At 49.6% G+C, this 20,293-nt stretch overlaps 1 protein-coding gene across 12 annotated transcripts in view; it reads right to left on the bottom strand.

Moving 5' to 3' along the window:
• Nucleotides 1-20,293, bottom strand: part of CELF2 (CUGBP Elav-like family member 2) — a 508,648-nt gene that overhangs the window by 84,992 nt on the left and 403,363 nt on the right. For all 12 annotated transcript variants that reach the window (XM_047741384.1, XM_047741375.1, XM_047741377.1 and 9 more), the window contains one exon: nt 19,690-19,772. In XM_047741384.1, the coding sequence (XP_047597340.1) occupies nt 19,690-19,772 (83 nt within the window). The remainder of the gene's footprint in view (nt 1-19,689; nt 19,773-20,293) is intronic.

Below are 20,293 nucleotides of genomic sequence, written 5' to 3'. Positions count from 1 at the left end.
AGAGAAAGGTAATAATTTGCCCTTATTACTAAATGGGAAAGACACAGATATCCTTTCTAATCATGATTTCTTTTTGATTGTGGAATTGTCTTTCAAAACCAGTGATGGATGCTCCAAGAGCCATTCTTCCAGATGTTACCCAGATGCTAAATTCGACATGCTTGCCTAATCGAGCCACACAAAACACACGCTGAAATAATAAGGCCTGGCCCGGTCGTTAAGGAGGGGGTCAATGGCCCGGGTAGTCCGTTTATATTCCCTATACTATGACTCCACATGCCGCAAACTGAGCATAATCTCATACTTTAAGACAAATGAGTCCGGTTTAAAAATAAGTTGTCCTTTTGACATTGGCCTCTGCCAGTAATGGCCATCCTTGGGCTCAGCTCTCACACAGCATTGGGATAAAGGGGAACCCAGCCAGCCAGGCTCACGGCGGTTCCTTTCTCCAACACCAGCCGTTTTCAGGTCATTCACCACTACCTTGTTCTCTGACCCCCCGTGAATGGGGACGAGCGGGAGCCCTGCATGCTGGAATGTGGATCACGGGGCCTCCTTCTGTGTGGGGACGCCTCCTTGTTGACCTGGCCCTTCTGCGCCTGTTCACCCCCTGTGAACCCAGCCCGGAGGCCTGGCCACGCTGGGAGCTCTCTTCCTCCCTGGGGCTCGACCCAGTTCCTGGCAGTTCCTGGTACCACTTCCCAGAATCCTCTCGGTCAGCCATTCAGCCACAGCCCTGCCGCATCCCCGCAGGAAATACCCTTTGGATGGCACAACCTGCTGGCCTGCCCCTGAGTTTCAGTCACCCACTGGAGGCTGGCGCACTGGCTTAGATAGCTGCTGGGTCCGTCTCCCCAGACCCGCACCTGACCGCCGCTCTGGCTTGGCCCTACATTTGCTGAGTTTTATTCCCCTAGGAATTCTCCATGTAGATCTAATTTCCCCTCAATTTGTTTTCCTTCTTTACTCCTTGCTATTTCTTCTGCTGCTGCCACCTTGCTTCCTGCTCCCTCGGACTCCTCAAATACCACCCCCCCCACCATTTCCAGTCCTTGCTGTCCAAGGATCTCATACACTACTGCCTTTTTAATCTGCCTAAAACTCTGGTCTAGTAATTTCTGTCTCTTGCTCAAAAACTTTCCATGATCTGCCAAATTAAATTCCAGCTCCTTGGCCTTCCAAACAACTCCACGCTTTGACCCCAAATTACCTTTTCAGGCTTATTTCTCCTGATTGCTCAACATTTCTCTTCAACACCAGTCGAACTGGACAATTTCCTCGTACGGGAACTTCATCCATACGCTTATCCACAAAAAGGCGCAGCGACCCTCCCCAGGCATAAAGAGGTGGTATTTCCTTTGCCGGCAGGACCACTGTATATCCGGCACCTAGGAACTCCTGTATGTTATTGGGTTGAATCGTGTGCATTGCCCTTTTGTAGATCATAAACAGGGACAACGTCATAGACCGCAACCTTGTCTACTGCAGAGCAATGAACCTGCATGACCTTCTTTCCAACGCACTCGTGAGACGTCCCTGTGTTCCATTCAGGTAGGTTCTTCCCTTTGTAAGGTTTGAGAGCTTTCCAGTAATTCATCCGCACTATTTACGAGCTGTATGAACGCAATTAAACATGAACTTGACACAAAGCAAAACTACTCCCCGTACCAACCGTGGAGCCCATGGGCGTTCTGGAGGCTGCGCTGGGCTCCCTTCGCCCACTCTCTGCGGCTTCGACACTGTTAAGATTAGCGCCGCTTTATCCTGTAATCTCAGGTTCCCTTTCAACTTCAAGGCAAACTAAAGCCACCACAAGAATACCCTTCTATCAAGCAAATCTTTAAAACCTCTGGTTCAAAACTAACTTGGGAACTTAAGCCCGCTGCATCTGCTCTTGAACCTTCTGACAGGGTACCAGCATCTCACCAAATCCACAGAAAAGCCCCACTGAGTTTCGTGTTCTACTGATCCTTCCCTAGCTTAGTGTCAGAGTCGGGAGCTGTTTGAGTTGGCTCTCGTAGCCACGTTTATTAATTAGTGTCTAACATTTCCATCTCTGTGAGTTGCAACCTCTCATAAAAAAATGCATTGGGGCGCCTGTGTAGCTCAGTCATTGGGCATCTGCCTTTGCCTCGGGTCATGGGATCGAGCCCCGAGTCGGGCTCCCGGCTCAACGGGAAGCCTGCTTCTGCCTCTCCCGCTCCCCATCCCCATGCTTGCGGTCACTCTCTTGCTCGCTCTCTCTCTGTGAAATAAATAAATAAAATCTTAAAAAAAATGTGTGGTTTGATTGGCTTAGGAGTGACAACTCCATTTACATTAGACAAATAAACACCACACCTCACTCGGTGGCCTCTCTCCATTTGTTTCCTTAGCTCCCTCCGTAGCCTTTGCGATTTATACTAAGTGAACGGAAGCAGATAACTTGTATCATTTTCCTCTCTTAATCACGTTTAGGCAAAAATAATTAAGTATCTTTAAAAAAAACAAAAAACAAAAAAAACAAATGAGGCTGGTTTTTAAAAAGTGATTCCCTACTAAAAAGAGATGGCAAGTTTGAAAAAAAAAATGCCTTAAGGGCCATTTCATATTAGCCATGTTTAAAATGTAAATCCATTAAATGTCTGAGCAAGACATCGGATATTGTTTTTAGCAACTCTATTCATTCCGCCTTCCACAGTAGTCCCAATCCCAAACTTTGGCTGACATTTTGCCAAATGAAGATCTCTCCTCCAGCGCGGCTAATTCTTTATGAGTTCGAGTTTGATTTTCCTGTCTCGTTTTGATTTCTACCTTCCATTCTCACATGTGAGGTCGTTTACCAACTTTGGAAGTTACTTGTTGGCAGCGCTCAGGGAAATTAGGATGGTTCAATTTCTATAAATACCCTTACCCTGCAGCTCCGTCTTCTAAAGACCAGATTCTGGTTTGGGCCTTTGAGCACATAGTACTGCAACCAAAATTCACATGGCAGAGGAAAACTCAGAAAGGGGGCACCTTATGAATATGGGAGACATTTTTACATTAAGGAAGAAACGCAAGAAGCCTTTGTTGATAGCATCTGAACTGCAATGACTGATCTATTTTGATGTTTCTTCTCTGAATGAGGTATTGGGAAATCAGGGCTGCTTTATTAGTTCGATAATGGAAAGAACATCACAGTTACAATCACAAGGTCTGGGGTTGAGTCGTGGCCCAACTGGGCCAAGTCCAGGTACCTACAGTCAAGCCTTTTGGCCTCCTTAAGCCTCGGGGAACTCTTATTTGAAGCAAGGATCTTAATGGAAACCTCAACACTTGATTATGAGGACTGAATCAGATAATAGGATGCAGAGAAACCTGGGATTATCAACTCTTATTTTCTTAATTCATTTAGGAGTTACAACCAGAGTAAAAACTGCCCTGTGACCACACATGTTCATGCCTCACCAAAAATGACCGTCTTCTGGATTAAAAAAATTTTGAATTAGAAGAAAAAGAACAAAGTAGAGTAGGGGTCTAACCTGACCAAAAGGATTGCAAGGGAGAGCCCAAGTACAGGGACCACTCTCCCACCTCCCTTGTGTACCCCACCAGTGTGTAAAGGACCCTTGAGATTTTTTTATATTGAGAGTCTCGATGAATGGAAGCTATTCCTGAGTTCATACATTCAACACACATTTGTTGAGCAGCATTTCCAGCGTGAGGCTGGGCTCTGAGAATGCTCTCTCTCCTTGAGGCGCCTGGAGCTCACTACAGGAGAGAGGGGTAGATAAACGATTGCAGGGAATGACATTCAGCAAGAACAGGCTGAGTCTTGGCATCTGCTCCAGTGGACTACAAGTGAAGGAATATTCAATTTCACCCTCACGGAAGTGAAACGACGCTTGTGTGAGAGCCTATGGCTGGAACGTAGCATATGAACAAGAGCGTCATAGAAGCTGGAGAAAAAGTAAGGGACACAGTGTGGAGGTCAGATCTTGCCCTCAAGACCACCAGCTGTGTCCATTTTCTCTGCCATAAGACACAACACAACCACATACACACACTCCTGTAGCACACCGGGCATCACGGGCGACCCCAGTGTCCTAATTCTATCCCATCCTCTCCCACTCACAGAAGTGCCTGGAAGATGAATGAGTGTGGTCATTACAGGGAGAACTTCGAGAATCTCTTAATCCCTTCTATGCTTTCATTAGCTGAGGTGACAGCTAGTCCCAACTGATAAAGAGGTCAGAATTCCAGAGATGTTGCTAAGGGGGAAAACGGGATTTCCTCGATGATCAGAAATGGGGTACAGAGATGGGGCCATATGGGAAGAGGAGGGGTTGAGGACTTCCAGCTTTCTGTACTGGGGAGTGTCCCCATCCACTCAGACAGGTACCATGTGACTGGGGCCTGGGTGCTGGCGGGAAGATGGCTTTAGTATTACAGTTGCCTGTGGACCAACTTTTGCATGGAACTTTCCAGAACCAGCTAGAATCAGAGAAGACAGATTTCAAGATCAAGATTTGGGAGGCAGCAAGGCACTGAAACCAAAGGCAGCCTGAGGATGACAGAAATCAGAACCAGGCAGAGTGAGAATGAATGGGTGAAAACAGAACGCCGGGGCAGAGTTCTCTGCTTGCTATCCTTGTGAGACACAGCACGATCCTTTTTATTGGGGGAAAGAAGATGATCAATCACTTGTCTTTGATGCCTAATGGAGGCACCTGGAAGGCGTGTGGCTTGAGATGTATTGAGAGGTTCTCTCCTGCCGTGAACTCTGCTCCATCCCCCGCCCCCCAGCTTCTTCCCCGTTCCAAGCTTTAGGCCAGACCCAACTTCCTTTCCGTAAATCGGTGCTGAGCCCAGCCAGCCTGGGTAATTATTCTTTCATCGCTTAGAATTTTGTTAAAGTCGAAGGTCCCTTTTTGTTTTCCCACTAAGGCCTTTTAAAGTTACCATGGGAAATGTTTAAGATCGGCATTACCGTACAACTCGAAGGGCATATCATGTTGAGAGAAGAGAGTCTAGATGAAACCCGAAGAATTTCAACTCCAACATCGGTCCAACCAAATGCTGCCAAAGATACTGAAGGTCACGGTCTGTGGGACGCTATTCCGGGGCCCAGGCAATGTGTACCGACAGCTTCGAGAGACCTGCCTCGCAAGAGGTCCGGGACGTGCACGCAGAGGGTTTTTCCATTTTCCTCTTCCCGTCCCTGAACGTGGGTGGTGACCTCCCATGAGGCGAGTCGCACAGAACTGTGACATGGGTGCGCCCTTACGGACAGGTGCGACACACTTCCGCTTGGCCAGCATCGTCAAAGCGCCCTGAGGAGGCATCTCCAAGGACGGCCACAAAGACCAAAACGTCCTCCCGCTTGCTCTCTCCCTCCCTTTCACGGTTCATCAGCGGGGCTGGGAGTCTAGAGCTCGTCTTCTCTAATGAGCTGATGTGCGGACGGTGGCCGCGGCCTCCTGCTGCCACGAGGGGTACGGACTTGGGCTTCTTCCCAAGGCCAAGGGCGAGGGGCTCAGCCCATGGCAATCAGAGTCACTGTGAGCAGCGATGGGACAGCACGGGTTGTCGACCTCCGAAAATGCACGGCTGGGAAGGAGAAGCCCCCCTGTGGCCCCAGTCTATTAACTCAGCTCCAACCGGGGAGCGAAACGCAGAAGTGGGGAGAGGAAAGCGAGGAAGAAACGCAGCGGCCGACATACGTCCTCCCGCGTCCTTCGACCTCCCTTGTCAAGGGGGGTCTGGCGGGGGCTGTGCGTGGACCGTAGGCTGCCCGCAGGCTGCCGCAGGCGGCACACGGGATGTGGCCCGGCTTCTGAGGTGAGGTCAGAAAAGAACGATGCCGACGAAGCTTTTGTCCTCAGGGCGCACGAACTCAGCGGAGGGCTCGTGCTCGCAAGCCAGCTCGGTGGCCATCGGCGAGACAGACACAAGGTGTTTGCTTGCGTAAGTTCCCACGGAGGCCCGATGACTTGACTCTCTCCCGCATATGCCTTTCCGGGTCCCCCTTTCCATGCCGGCCCAACACACCCTCACAGGAGGTATGGCACCCCAAATGCGTCCTCTCCTCGGGGTGCGCTCCTCTCTGGGCCCGGCCCCTCTTGGCTTCCTTTCCTGAACCGAGTCCCTGGCTCCTCGGTTGACCTTCTGCTTCCCGTTCGGTCACGGCCGCCGCTCATGCGCTGACACAGTTCTGCCAGCAGCGGCGGGACCCAGGCCAGTGCTGGCCATGGCGGTTTGAGTTTTTCTGTGGCAACACAGGACTCCGTGCTCAGAGACCGCGGCCCGGGACTCTGTTGTACTTCCAGGGACTGTGGACAACCGACGTGTGACACCCAACCCAGCTCAGCCAGAAGGCGGGATGGAACGCCAGAACCCACTCTGGGGAAATCCCACAGCCGCCCCGTAGGACAGGGGACGTGCTTTCCAGGCCCCCCAGGCTAACACACACACACACACACACACACACACGCACACACACACACACACACCTCTCAGCAGGATGTTCTACCCTCGCGCTCAGGTGGGTCGTTACGTTTTCTCGGTCCTCATGAGCCTCTCAAGCTTGGCTGCTGAGAGAGACGGGGTGGTAAGGGCTCTGCCCGCCCCCCCCCCCCCCCCCCCGTAAGGACCTGCAGGTCTGTGAAGGTGAGGCAGGTGACGGTTTGTGCAAGGTGGGACCGCGCGGCCGAGCTATAGCTTAGCTCCGTGTGGCAGCGACCTGCTCCTCTTGCTTTAGCATGAGCTGATGCTGGTGGAAGCCTGCACTGGAAACAGCACCAAGTGCACTCAGTGTCTCAGAGGCCGGGACACTTTAATTCTGTGTCAGCCTCACTCATGTGAGATTTTCCGGCAGGTCTTTGAGAGATGACGGCATGGGGAAGACACGAAGAGGCTGCGGGGCAACAAAGGACCTGCTCCTATGCCAGCGACCTCTTTACCCCCTTCCCGACCTGTCCCCACATGGTCAGGTCACCCAGATCACTTTCCAGAACATCCACAAGGAAGTGAGGGAAGGTGGTGTGGTCTCCGGCCAAGGAGGAGCTTGGCCCTCTCCGGCAGGGAGAGGCGGGAACACAGCCACTCTGCCGCAGGAGGTAGGTGTGCACGAGCAGTCAGAGCTTAGAGTGACCTGTGACCGAGTCCTGGAACAGTCCTGGTGAGGCCTGGCACTGGTGCGGAGGCACCAAACTTCGCTATGAGTACCTAGTACCTGGGATCCAGGGCGAACGTGGGTCCAGGGCGAGGCCCCAGAGTCAGCCTCTCTGGCACATTCTTGAGGATCCCAGCACTGCTGGCCTGTGCACCACACTCGGAGCAAGGCTATCTGCGCTGGTGGGAGGCTAACCAGCCGGTGGGCATGCTCCCACGCACCCAAATGAGCAGAAGGAGGGGAAAGGTGCATCACTGTCACCTCGCCCTTGGCGCTAAGGGTGGTCATCCTCCGACAGTGGTTTCCAAAGTTGGCTAAACACTGGGATCACCTGCAGAGCTTTAAAAATACGGACGCCAGGCTCCCTGCCCCTGGGAGATCCTTGCTTAATCTGCCTGGGGCATGGCCTGGGCATATGCAATTTCAAAAGCTCTCAGGTGAGTCTGTGGGGCAGCCCAAGTTATTAGTCGCTGCCCTTGCTGTAGATGCAAATGGACTTAAACTTGGGGTCACTTTTGCTTTTCTTCATCCCAGTTCACCTGTGATTTTAAGCAAATGGCCAGGAAGAACATTATTCTTATCTAAGAATAGAGGAGAAAAGGAACCATCATACGTTCACCTGCCTCACATCACACAGTGGTAATGCCATGGACAGAGGGGGCGTTTAGCCCCGAATTCCTGGTTCCTTAAGTGACGTGTCTGGTACAATCTTGTACAGAAATTGTGGCAGCGTGAGGTGAGGACAAGAGCAACAGGCTTGTGTTCGGGGGACACACACTGCTGTTCCTACTCTACCTTGCCACCTAACTGTCCTGGGCTTCTGCTTCCTCATCTGTCATGTGAGGGCGGGGAACAGTACCATCTCCAAAAAACACTTTTAGCTTCCACAGTCCATGACCTGGGATGAGCCAGGGTCTGCTTTCCCTCACACGCCCTGTCTTTCTCTGCTGACCCAGAGAACCACATTCAAGCAAACAGAAAGCAAGCCTGAGAGCAGTCCCAGGGTTTCCTAGGTTTGGGACTCCTCCTTTCCTTACTGATGATCATTTAGTTTTGGTTAATGACCCTCCAGGGATTTTCCACCTGGGCAATGCTGACTCAGGCATGATCTGGGTGACTCAGGGTTAGGATCCTCTAATCCATGTCCCGATGGCACTTGTGAGTTTTGGTAGGATTTGTGATTAGAGTTAATGCCTCCACGAGCTGTAGAAGAAAGCTCAGATACGACTCGTCCAAACCTAGGATAAAGTGCCTCTTCCTATTTAAGCGATAATTGGTAAGTATGAGTGAATCATTGGATGTGAGGGACGAGTTAGGATGACAGGTAAAGTTAAACGGAATTAGAGGACACCTGTCTTTCACGCCATCCTCGTGTCTAGGTGGAGGAGGTCAGTTACTAGCCAGAAGAGACATTCAACAATTCGTTTCCCCTAATAGTCAAAATTACTTTAATGCTCTTAAATTTGGAATGACAGACATTCTGCTGAAAGGGCAACCAGGGAGGAGGGGAAGGAAAAACAAATTATTACTGTTTTATTATTTACCGAGTATTTTATTCTTTTCATGAGCTCAGGTGTATAATTAAAGCCCTGGGCATAGTGCCCAAGACATAGTAAGTGCTCAGTAAATGTTAACTATTACCGTTATTTTTTATCAAGTGAACATTTATTGCTATTTGGTTAAAATTATCTAAATTCTGAAAGTCACTGAAAAATATCAGTCACGTAGACAGAACATTTAGAAAGCCAAAATTTGCTAGAAACATACTTCTGGAGTTCCAGAACTACTGTTCTGCGTCTATGCCCAGCTTACAGCATATATGCAATGACAGTAATTAACTACTTCCTGACCCATGCGACTCGAGGACACTGGTTCTACTGTGCACTGGACCTCACGTACCACTTAGCACAAAACACCTGGGACAGTTTCCTGATACTGTATTTACATACGAGCTTTTCTGAAGAAACGAACCACAGCACAAGCGTGGGTAAGCGCACAAAGGGCAGAATTTGACCCGCAGTCACCCAGTTTAATCTTCAGGGTGCAGGTGAGAGTCTAGGGAACCTAGTCCTTCTGGTCCCTGATAAAGGAAGGGGGCACAGGACTCAGTGGCCTCGAGATCGCAGAATTCCTGGTCTAACCCCATATGCCATCACAGGGCGTCCTGTCTCCTGCTCCCACCCCTAGGCCTGTGGCGGGGAGGCCACATGACCGAGTGTCCATGACACCCACGTAGCTTCATTCAGGTCAACCAAGCAATCACGGCATGATGCCCAGATGAAACCGACCACGTCACTGTCCCTCCTGTCGCAGCTGGCACTCAGCAAAGGGGGAGAACAGAGCAGGTGGATGGATGGGGATGGATAGAGGAGGACATCCAGGCTCCCTGGACTTGAGGGAAAGCGCCCTGCTGACCCAGTCTCCCTGCCCTGACTCTCTGGTGGCTGTGAGTGTGGCTGCCGTCCTGGGCAGCTGCGGAGGGAGGGGGCTGTGTGCGACCACTCCCCCCTCCGCCCCCCACGGTGCCTGCTGCTTCTTTTCCAGCGCCCTCTTCTGGGGTGTAGCATCTGGTCCCTGGTTTTCAGAAGCAGAGGATTCGCACGTTCTAGGGTCCCTGCAGACTCATCAGGGGGCTACGGGGTCGGGGGAGGGTGTGATGATGGAGAGTGGCTGGAATGCCTACTTCTTGGCCGGCCCGGCCTGCCTGCTGGGCCTGCTGCTTCACGCTCTGGGTGGTGAGCCAAGGGGTTTGTGCCCGATCTCCTGAGGTGAGCCCAGCCCCCAGCCTGCCCTTCCCCTGCGGATGGACGCAGAGCCAAGAGATGGAGGGGAGGCCAGCTGGGCAGAGCTGGGCATTAGAATGCAGATTGGGGACTGGGACCAAGCGCCTGTGGATGGGGATAAAGAAAAGGACCCTAATAACATGAATGTTGATGAGATGGTGCTGGTAAAACCATACCCCTCTGAAGAAAGGTGTTGCATTCACAATCACTTGTGCAAAGCAATTCCTCTCACAGGAACGACTGGCTCTGCCGGGGGGCTCCCTCTTCAAGGGCCTGGTGTAAGGAACCTCAGACCTGAGTCGCTGTACCCACGGGTGGGGTCAGCCTGTGCCAGAAAGCATGGCTTTGCTCTCCGGCCAGGCGGCACAGCCCAGGGCCCATGCCCGCGTGGCATCAGGACCAGCCCCCGGGGGAGGGCACCAGCTGCCTTCCGGGGTGGCCTGCTTAGCGAAGCACCCAGACCCGGATGCCCTGCCCCTCGGGGGAGCTCACTGTGGACACGGCCAGCTTGTGCGGTCGCGGAGCTGAGGATACAGATTTGGTTCAGGACAGCTGCCCGGGGCGCAGATGCAGGCGCTCCGAGTATCACTGGAGCCATGGGAGTGCCAAGGGAGCGTACCTGCCTCTGGAGGCCTCTGGAACAGCGGAACCCGGCCAGGCCCAGGACCTGCAAGTCTCCGTGCCCCTGACCTCTAAGGGCCCTCTAAGGTCAGGGACTCACGGTCACCAGCTGTCTAACCCCGGACAAGTCATGCTCGAGTTTCCATTCCTCACCAGCCCACGGGGGCCAGAGGCTACCTGCCTGTGTTGTGGAGATGCTGAGCCCATTCTGAGCAACAGAGTCATGGAGCCTCCCTATGGAGTCCAGTACTTGGTCAGTTTTGCAGGGGTCCCCGCTGCTGCGCTCGGCTGGCCTCCTGAGTCCCGCTCCCCACCCCCAGGATGTGGTGAGCACCATACCGGGCCCACTCACAGGAGACCGCGCTACTGGGGAATTTCAGCAACGGTGGCTTCCGATTCTAGTGCTGTCACTGCTCTGCTAGGGGGGGGTCAGAGAAGTTAATTTAATCTCCCAGTGCCTCAGTGTCCTCAGTACAACAAGGTGAACGCTATCAATACATCACCTGAAATATTTTTAGAAGGGATGACAACACCGTAAAGCCATCTACAAACACAGGTGACTCACTTACCCACGTTAACTGGGGACAGGAATCAAACAGATAACAGAAATCCACCAATAATCCTACAGCCTCATCAGGTTATGCGCCCTTACTTGCCAAAGCAAGGCTGTAAGCAAGAAATCAGACAGACTTGTCACCCTTCATCACCTCCCCCTCCTTTCCTGTGGTGGGAAAATTATGAGTGGTAAGCTCTCTGTTGGTTGAAAACCAGAGGGGCCTGGGAAGCAGATGTCCAGAGGCTCTGAATGGTTCAGATGCATCTCTAGGAGGCACGGGTGGCCCCTGAACAGTGGGAGGGCTAGGGGCGCCGTCGCCCGGTGTGGTAAAAAATCTATGTATAACTTTGGGCTCTCAAAAAAAATTAACAGCCGATAAGCCTGCTGTTGACCAGAAGCCTTATTGGTCACATGAACAACCCATTAACTATGTTATATGTATTATGCATTGTATTCTTATAGTCAGGGTAAGCTGGCGGAAAAAAAAAAAAAAGTGCTACTACGAAAATCCAAAGAGAAAATCCAGTTTACAGTACTGCATTTATATGAAAATATCCTACCTGTAAGTGGACCCTCGCCGCTCTAACCAGTGTGGGTCAAGGGTCAGCTGTCCTCTGAAGTCACTAACCCAGCCCTGAAGCAAACCAACTCATGTCCATCCACCTGGCTCCCTGCTCAGATGAACAGGCAGATAGACAGACAGAGGTACACCCAGACGTTCCTCCTCAAGCAGGACACTACTGCAGACAAGGCATGGGAGGGAGAAAGTGCTGCACGACTAGAAAGGACTCTAAGAAGCAACGAGGGCAACCACGTTGTCTCCCAAGAGAAGAGGGGAAGCACTTCCCAGAGCTCCTCGGAGCGGGTGGGAGAGGGGACGGCAGCCCACATGCATGTTCTGAGTGCTGGTGGGAAGTAACGACCGTCAGGAACGATACAGAGTATGAAAGAGAACATTTGTCACCGCATCCCTTCTCTGCAATCTCTTGCGGGCAACTGTTTGTCGTGCGTACTTTCATCTTGGTGGCTCGTGCGTAGGGACAGCAGTAATGATATGGTCCTGAGATACTGCGTTATTATCAAAACAACTTTAATAGCTTATGTCATAATGCTAATGAGACTTCCTGAGCACCTGTGCACGGTGACAGTCTGTGGCTCAAATGAGCAAAGGGTACACGAAGCATCTTCCCTCCCTGCCTCCCAGGGGCCGGCATGCTGGTCCTGCACCCAGCCGCACTGGATCTGGCCCACTGGGGGTTCTAAGACTCCCTTTGAACCTGGCCTCCCTTCCCCCAGCTCCACCATTCTCCATGTTTCGGTGGGTGGGGAGGAACCTTGGGGCCCCTGGGAGAACCGTCTCCACACGTCACATACTGTTTCATGGCCCGGAGCTTGAGGCTGAGAACTGGCCAGCCTCCTGGCACCGGACCCAGTCTCCCAAGCTGTGCCCGCCCCACATGTGACAGATTCATGGTCCATTCAGCACGACAGTTAACATTTTCAGGGGATGAGTTCTCATGAGGACTGCAGAATACTCTGAGGGCATAACTTGAACTATTTTCCAATTTTATTTAAAAAAAAAAAAAATTTTTTTTTTCCCTGAGGTTGTAAGTTTGAGCCCTGCATTGGGTATAGAACTTAAAAATAAAATCTTTTAAAAAATTTGAAAAAAACCTTTCCCTTTTCATTTGATTGTCTTAACTCCTTCCTCTGCAAGTCCATCCACACCTTTAATCAAATGCATGGATTCTCCCTACACTCTTCTCCTGAAATCTTCTCAGTCTCTAATGGAACAGGGATCTGGTGAGCGAGCTTAATATTCCCAAGTTTGTCTCGGAACAGCGAAGAGAAACGAGTACGTCTGATATCTATTACTTCTTTTGCCACCGTGTCATGCTACGGTGCCCTCACATGTTACCAGTGGGATCGCAGTCCTGCTCCACGGCACAGGGCAATTCTGCACCCCTGGCCGGACCCCTGAGCTCAGTCGTTTGCACGGAAGCTCTCCGAAGCCCTCCCAACAGTCTCGGTAACTAGGTACGGAATTGAGACTCTATTGTTTGCAAAACCAGACAAGCAAGGCCTTCCCTGACGTTCCACCATCAAAAGGTGGTGCAGCTGCTGCGTGTTTGAACCCCGTGCCGGCTGTGCCACTTTGCTCAGTCATCTCTGGCTTTTCACCACCAACGACCTGTCATTCATTTTCTCCCACAGACTTCCTTGTGTTGAATGGGTCCTATTTTAAAAGGAACCGGTTTTTCATTGTAGCTAATCAAAGCCACATATCACCACCTACCTGTCAAAGCTACTGACCCGGATGCCCGCCGGCCTAAAGCAGACCCTCCGCTCTCGCGGCAGGAAAGGATTTTACGGTGGGTGGAAGAGACGCGTTCCAACGGCTTGCGGTTAAGTCATTAAAACGTGCTTTCCCAGACCCCTTGGGATGGGTCTGCAGCCTGGGAACCAGCTGGGCCCCGAGACTGTTCCATCCTCTCACGATCGGTTCTAGGCCGAAACCAAGAGCCGGCCAGCACCCTGGCCGCGTGGGCCTGAGTCCCACCTAGGGCTGTTTCTTTCTGCAGGTTGAGCCCCCCTCCACGCTGGTGCGGCGCCGGTGGGCAGGTGCATCCGAGCCGCTGCTCCCTACCCACACCGTGACACTCTCCACCACGGTAACCTCACTAGGTCATCTTAAAAAAAAAAAAAAAAAAAAAAAAAGAGTCTTTGCTTTCTGTATTGCTTTCATTTCTGCAGAACTTAGTGTTACACTAAAAACAGCGCAGGCAGCGGGAGAACGGCCGCTCTGGGCAAGCGTTACGAGGCCAACTATTTCGGCCCAGGCCCCATCCCGCAGATGCAGACCCCCAGGACGTACCCCGAGCCCAGGTCCCGGCTCACACACTAGGTGGCCCACGCGCTGGTGCGCTGGCTTGCTACCCAGAGGAGCTCACACCACAGAACCTGTCAAGTAGAAACAAGGCCCTCGAAGCACACTTCTTCAGGGGCTCAGAAAGCTTTACATACATTATCTCATTCGACGCCTCCTCTTCTGTTAAGAAGGTGGAAGGCGGGGATTATCGCCCGTAAACGGCAGCTTTCAAGCACCCTCACGTGGGGATGGCGCGTCTGCCTTGATGCCGACTCAAAGCAGAAACCAACCAATGAGACCAGCAAACGTAAGGACACGGCTCCCCACGCCTCCTGCAAGAAAGGTGACTACGAGGTAATGGCGACCGTGCTGGCGGGCCGAACAGAAAAGCGGATTTTAAGGTCTCTCCTTCCGGTTTCATTTATCCGGCCGCACCGACACCCGCGTGCCGACGTGTGACACATATCCGCCTTAGGTTCACAGAGCCGGACGCGGCGCTCCGGGGACAGGATGTAAACGACAAGGCGCGCGCGCATGCGCATCAGCGAATTCACGTTCATCTGGGGCACTCGGAACCCGTGGGGGTAACACTGCCATTTTGGGGGAGCAAGACTTGACATCTCTGGAAATGCTGTACGAAACGGACCCATTTGGGCACGAAACGTCGCAGAGCTATTTGCTCAACATGAAGCGTGTACAGGCGCGCGGGGCTTGCTTCGTTTTGGGGTGATTCCGCTCCAGGCGGCGTGGCTGCTGCTGTATTCTCTAGTCCTCAGAGCAGCTCTGGGCCAACAATACAGACTCGGAGGCCACTCGTCCAGGCAGTGCATGGATGTTCTTCGGGTTCTACATGAAACAGGATTTTGAGGCCGGAAATCTGCTTGGGCAGATACTTTGGCCGTTTCTTCCTGTTTTTAAATAAATGGCATTTGAGAAGAAACTTTATCGAGCCCGGCCTCTTTAGGTCTGGATTAAATAAGGTGGGTTTGGGGCGGGGTGGGGGGGGGGGAAGGGGCAGGACATAGCCAAGATAGGATGAGATGGGGTGTGAGGGATTTTATGACAGAAATAATAACGATGATGGTAACGATAAAATAATCATCGTGGCTCTGAGAACAAGGGCGCTAAACACATATTAATAATCAGAAGGGGGCGGCTCAAGGAAAAGGAGTACCTCAAAATGCATTACAATGAGCAAATTGAATTCGGTCCCAGGGAGAGCCAAGCTGTTCTGGTGGAAGCATATTAAACCCCAGCATTCCGCTCTTAAAGGACACAGGGGTACAATTCTACGGAGAGTTGCAAGGAAGGCCACCGGGGAGGAAGGAGCGTGCCTCCCCGCCTCAGGAAATGATGTCTTCCAGGGCAAGCCAGGAAGGGGCTGCCTCACTTCATGTGGGTGAACACACTGGTCCCAGGAGGCAGTTTTATTTACTGCTTCTTCCTACTGGATGAGGCTCATTTGTTTTTATATCTCCAGTCTACGTGCAGTCCTCGCTCCCGTCCCATGTGCTATTAAAAAACACCTTTCCATCAGCCACCATGAAAATGGAGCACTCTAAACAAATGTTCTCTCCGGGAAAAGCCCCTTCATAGAAACCACATTTAATAAAACTGGTCATGATTCTAAAGAGAAGAGAAGGGGTAAGGCACAGGCCGAGAAAATGTCTGGAAGAAATTTGCAATTAATATTTTACAAGACGTTTAGATTCTGATTCCTCCTTGCTGTAAAAATTTAAGAGCTTTTCCAAAACTGTATTCCTGTTATTACATCCTTAATTAAATTAATTTATACAGTGAATGCTCTAACGATAATGCTGTAGATTTTCAATCAGAGAAGCCTTATTGCTAGAGACAACATGCGCGGAGACCTTGAAAAGACAATGACAGAAGGCGCAGTGCTGACCCTGGCACGGGGGCTCTGTGGCCCTGGGCGTCTGATTACGGAAGGGATCGTGGTGGTCTTCCCCTGCCTCAGTTAAGGTCTTTATTTTATTTTTTAATTAAGCTAAATCAGGTCGGTGAGAACGGAAATGAATCCTGCAAGCTGCCTTCACACAGATTTGTCTCTGGGAAATACAACGGTGCGCGATGACATTTCTCCTACGCCCCCTACCAGGTAGGCTGTGCCTTCCTAAACAGAAGCCACCTCTGAGCCTGATTTGCGACACTGTCAAGGCAGAGGCAACCCAAATCTGTCCAGGAACACAAACGGCTGGGCTTCGGAAAAGGTCTGGCTAACAATTTTGCAGCCAAGTCAACGGCTGGTCATGTGGCCCTGCCTGACATCCCGGAAGTCTTCCCTTGAGGTGATGGGAGTCTCACTCTACAGCTCCAGGACAGGCCTGTGTGCACGCGTGACCTGCTCTAGCCTAGTGCCTGGTGCCCAGCAGGCGCTCGAGAATCCTTAGTGTTTTGTTCACCTACCGAGAGGTCATTGTGCCTGAGATGGGATCTGCTGCCAGGCCTCAAGCCTCCCTTTCCAGAGGAGAGCATGGTCAGCCCAGGGGAAGGACCCTAGATGCTCCTTCTTTGCTCCTTCCTGGTTTGAGCTGTTGAATCGGCTCCCTTTAGTGCCAACAGTGTATTTCTAGGATTTATGGTGAGCGTTTCACAGGATGAAAGACCCCGTGTCTTCCTCAGTTATACGGGGTGAACAATGTGTCCTTAATGATTCTGCCCTGATCTTTTGCCTAACCCCCCGTCCACTATGGAAAGGGTCTCAAGACCCACACGAGGCACGAAGGAGGGGTGCTTCCAAAGAAAAATTCATTCAACAGACTAAGACAGTCCCATCAGCATTTTTCCCTCTGCCATACTGAGTTCTTTGTTTTTTCTCAAGACTGAAAGACAGGTCCCTAACCATCAATCAAGTTTGGGTGCACGATGAAAGTTCCCTATGATATAAAACGTCAGCTGCAAAAGAAAATTAAACTGGGGGGGGGAACCCAGCGCTATTTGATCTTGTTTTAAATTGAAAGTTTTGGACACTTTAGGGGGAGAAAAAAGAAGCAGCAAGTGCCTTTTTAATGGATTTTATCCGCAGGAAAAAATGATTACAACCAGAAAAGCTTTAAAGTGTCAGCTGCTGAGGCATTTTTCTTTATCCCTTTTATTTTTATTCAGAAAGAAATTGAAGGCATATGGCAAAGTGCATCATTAATTTCTTATTAATTTCATAATACGAAGGCAACCAGTTAAAATAGTAGTGCTACAACTTTAAATTACCGAACTCACTTGGTAGTTAATGAGAGATTTAGCACAGCAGGGGTTCTGTTAAATTAAGTTGTGCCTTCACATCACAGTGGGAAAACAGGTGTATATTGGTTTAGAATTATGGAAATGTTGACTAATTCCAAGGCTTGTAATCAAACAGCAAGCCACCCTGTAATATTTTTTCCCCAAAAAAATGCATTAATCTTTTATGTCTGGTCCCATTGCTTTCTGTCCACCAAAAGCTCGCAGCTGAAAGGAAAGCAACTTTCGTGTTTTGCCTCTAGCTGTTCGGGGTGCTGTTTTTTCAGACAGAACTATCCCTAAATGCAACATAGGGAGCCCTGTGCCCATTTACCTCATTTGAAGTGGCTAATGTACCCACGGTGTGTGCCGGGAAGGACGGGAACCTACAAATCAGACCAGACTCCTCACAATTTCCCTCTAACCTGCTGTAGGTCATAGGGGCATAGGAAGCCGAACCGGAGAAAAAGAAAACCAAAAAACAACCCCCAAGCCATCTTTTCCAACTCCAGAATTCTTGCACTTACTAACAGGTCTCCAAAATCACCGCTCCAGATTTCTGCATGGAGAATTTTTAAGGAGAGAAAAACAGACCATATATGCAATTTTTTTTTTTTTTTAAATACTGAAGATGTTCCTTGTTTGCTAGGAAAGGGTCAGGGTAAGATGTCCTAAACAGAAGCAGACCTGCTACCCCCCTTGTAGGTTTTTCAACATGGCCCACTCATCATATGAACTCGGGGCTTCCTGAGAGTGTCTTCGCCAATAAGGACGGTGTCCTGAGGAGTTGTGCAAGTTTTAGTGGAGTGGATGAATTCAAATGCCCCCAGCTGTGCATTAACTTAAATTAGAATGTGATATATACCCTAAATGCTAAATAAATTCATCACTTCGGGAATTTTTTGAACATACCTAGAAGGGATTTTGTGTGCTGATTACTATAAAGTATTTCTTTTTAAAAGAAGGGATACAAAGTGGTCTTTCGGTGTGATTAGGAGACTGAGAAATAAAACAAACAAAAAACCCCCCAAAACCAAAAAATTTTCTTATTATTGACTGAGGCTGTAAGTATTTGCCTTGGTTTCTTCATTTGGTAATGTGACCTAACCCTGCGACCTTCTAGAATTTACATTGAAAAAATTCCATTTATAAGGAAAACAAAGCTGAAATAATACTTAAAAAAAAGTCATTGATCAAAAGCACTTAGATGTCCTAAAAGCTGACTTTTACTAAAACCACCTTAAAAGTTTTAGGGAGAAGTGGCAAAACAGGGAGGGCGAAGTCTGCTATGCCATGCTTGCTTTTCTGACTCTTCTGCTCTTTGATTTCCTCTAAGGAAAAGGGAAAAGCCACAGGGTGGGATTGAAGACCACGGTTCGTAATTTATTATTTTGGGGTGGCTAAGAAGCTCATGTTTGGAAAACGTTTTCTTGAGTAGCTTGCCACTACAAAATGCTATGAAATTTTCAATGGACCTAAGGTGATTTAAACAAATGTTCTCTTCTCTGGGGTGATGGGTCATCAAATGCCTGTGTGTGTATGTTAGCCTGTGTACACACAGGTGTCTTTGTGTCTACAGAGACGGCACAATGGTAGCCAGAATCACTCCCTGAAAACACGAGGGACACTGTATTATCTTTCTTATACTCTGATCAAACCAGGTTGCAATGAAATTATTATCGCATGGCTCACCACAAGTTCTTCATTAGAACCAATACACACCGTTAGGATAGTAAATGAATTCATCACCGATATTCGGGTCATTGGGGAAAATAGACAAACAGCACAGGACACTTTACACCAGCATGCAATAATATAAAAATGCCACAAAACCCCAGAAATCATGTATTCGGATGCAGTAGTTACATACAACATCAGTTTGCTTCTAGTGAATTGTACTAATCATCAAATATTACCAGGAAGGAAATGGAAAAAAAAATTGTAAGCTTCGTATTTTCTGTTCTCTATCAACATGAAGCCACAAATTAGGCATTAATACATTGACTTTGTTAACCACCAATGACTGTTGAGAAACCATTAGGAGGTTTAATATTATGGCTGTACAGGGTACATTTTGTCCTTTCAAAAGAAAATCTGAGACTAAATTTCAAAAGGGGCTCCTGGTGAGTAAAAGCTTTTCCTTTTCCATCTGCTTTTCTCCTGTGTGTTGGATTTTTTTTTTTCTTTTCCCTTTTAAAATCTTAGCCCACCCAATACTCTTTGACAGCCGCTGCTACCCAGTGGGGTCACTCTGATTTTCTGACCAGGGGACGTACTATTTGAGAGCTCTTTCCATCAGCATTAATGCCAGTCCTTTCTGGGCCGGCCAGCTGGTCTGGCTGCTGCAGGGGGGAACAGAAGGGTCAGCTCATACTCCTCAAAAGACCAAAGTCATTTTTGCCACTAAGAGCCCATAACTAGAACCTTCAGTTGAAAGGACCATTTTCAAGCAATAAAGTGATTTTGGTACAAAAGTAAACCGACTCACCCCAGGTAAAGTTTTAATATTGTGCAGTGCATTCTGGGCCTCAAGTGCAGCTTTTCTTGTATAAAATGTTACGAAACAACAACCTACAGAGAGAAATGAAAAGGTTTTAGAAATTTCTGTGAATGCTTTGCTTAGACATAACGGAGACTATGGCGAACAAATAATCAACTTAAAAGGACGTGCAATTTAAAAATAACAAAGTGGCATGAGAAGAGTAATAACATCTCAGGCTTTTACCAGTGCCGTTCACCCAAACCATATTTACGAGCTTTACCCGCATGGAGCTCAATTCATGACTCTGTGGACCAACCACCCGGAACGCAGCTCCTCAGGGATGGGGAGGTGGGTAAGTGGTGGGTGACATGTTAATGGGGCTGGTGTAGCGAGCGCATACAGAGAAGGGCTTAATCACAGTGACAATGGCAGAAACTTGCAGTCACTCTCATTTCCTTAAAGAATATTCCAGAACATCACATTTTTAAAACACTGTCTAAACTCAACGGTGTTGAACCGTTTCAGGTTCTGAAAAGCTGGGATGCTGCTTCCTTCTTTCTTATCTCCACCAATAGTATATAATGCAAAGTTCCATATATGAGATACTCAG

Source organism: Lutra lutra, chromosome 8, assembly GCF_902655055.1.
Source record: "Lutra lutra chromosome 8, mLutLut1.2, whole genome shotgun sequence".
Lineage (NCBI taxonomy): Eukaryota > Metazoa > Chordata > Mammalia > Carnivora > Mustelidae > Lutra > Lutra lutra.
The sequence above is the reverse complement of the archived record's forward strand: the minus strand, read 5'-3'. Positions and strand labels throughout refer to the sequence as shown.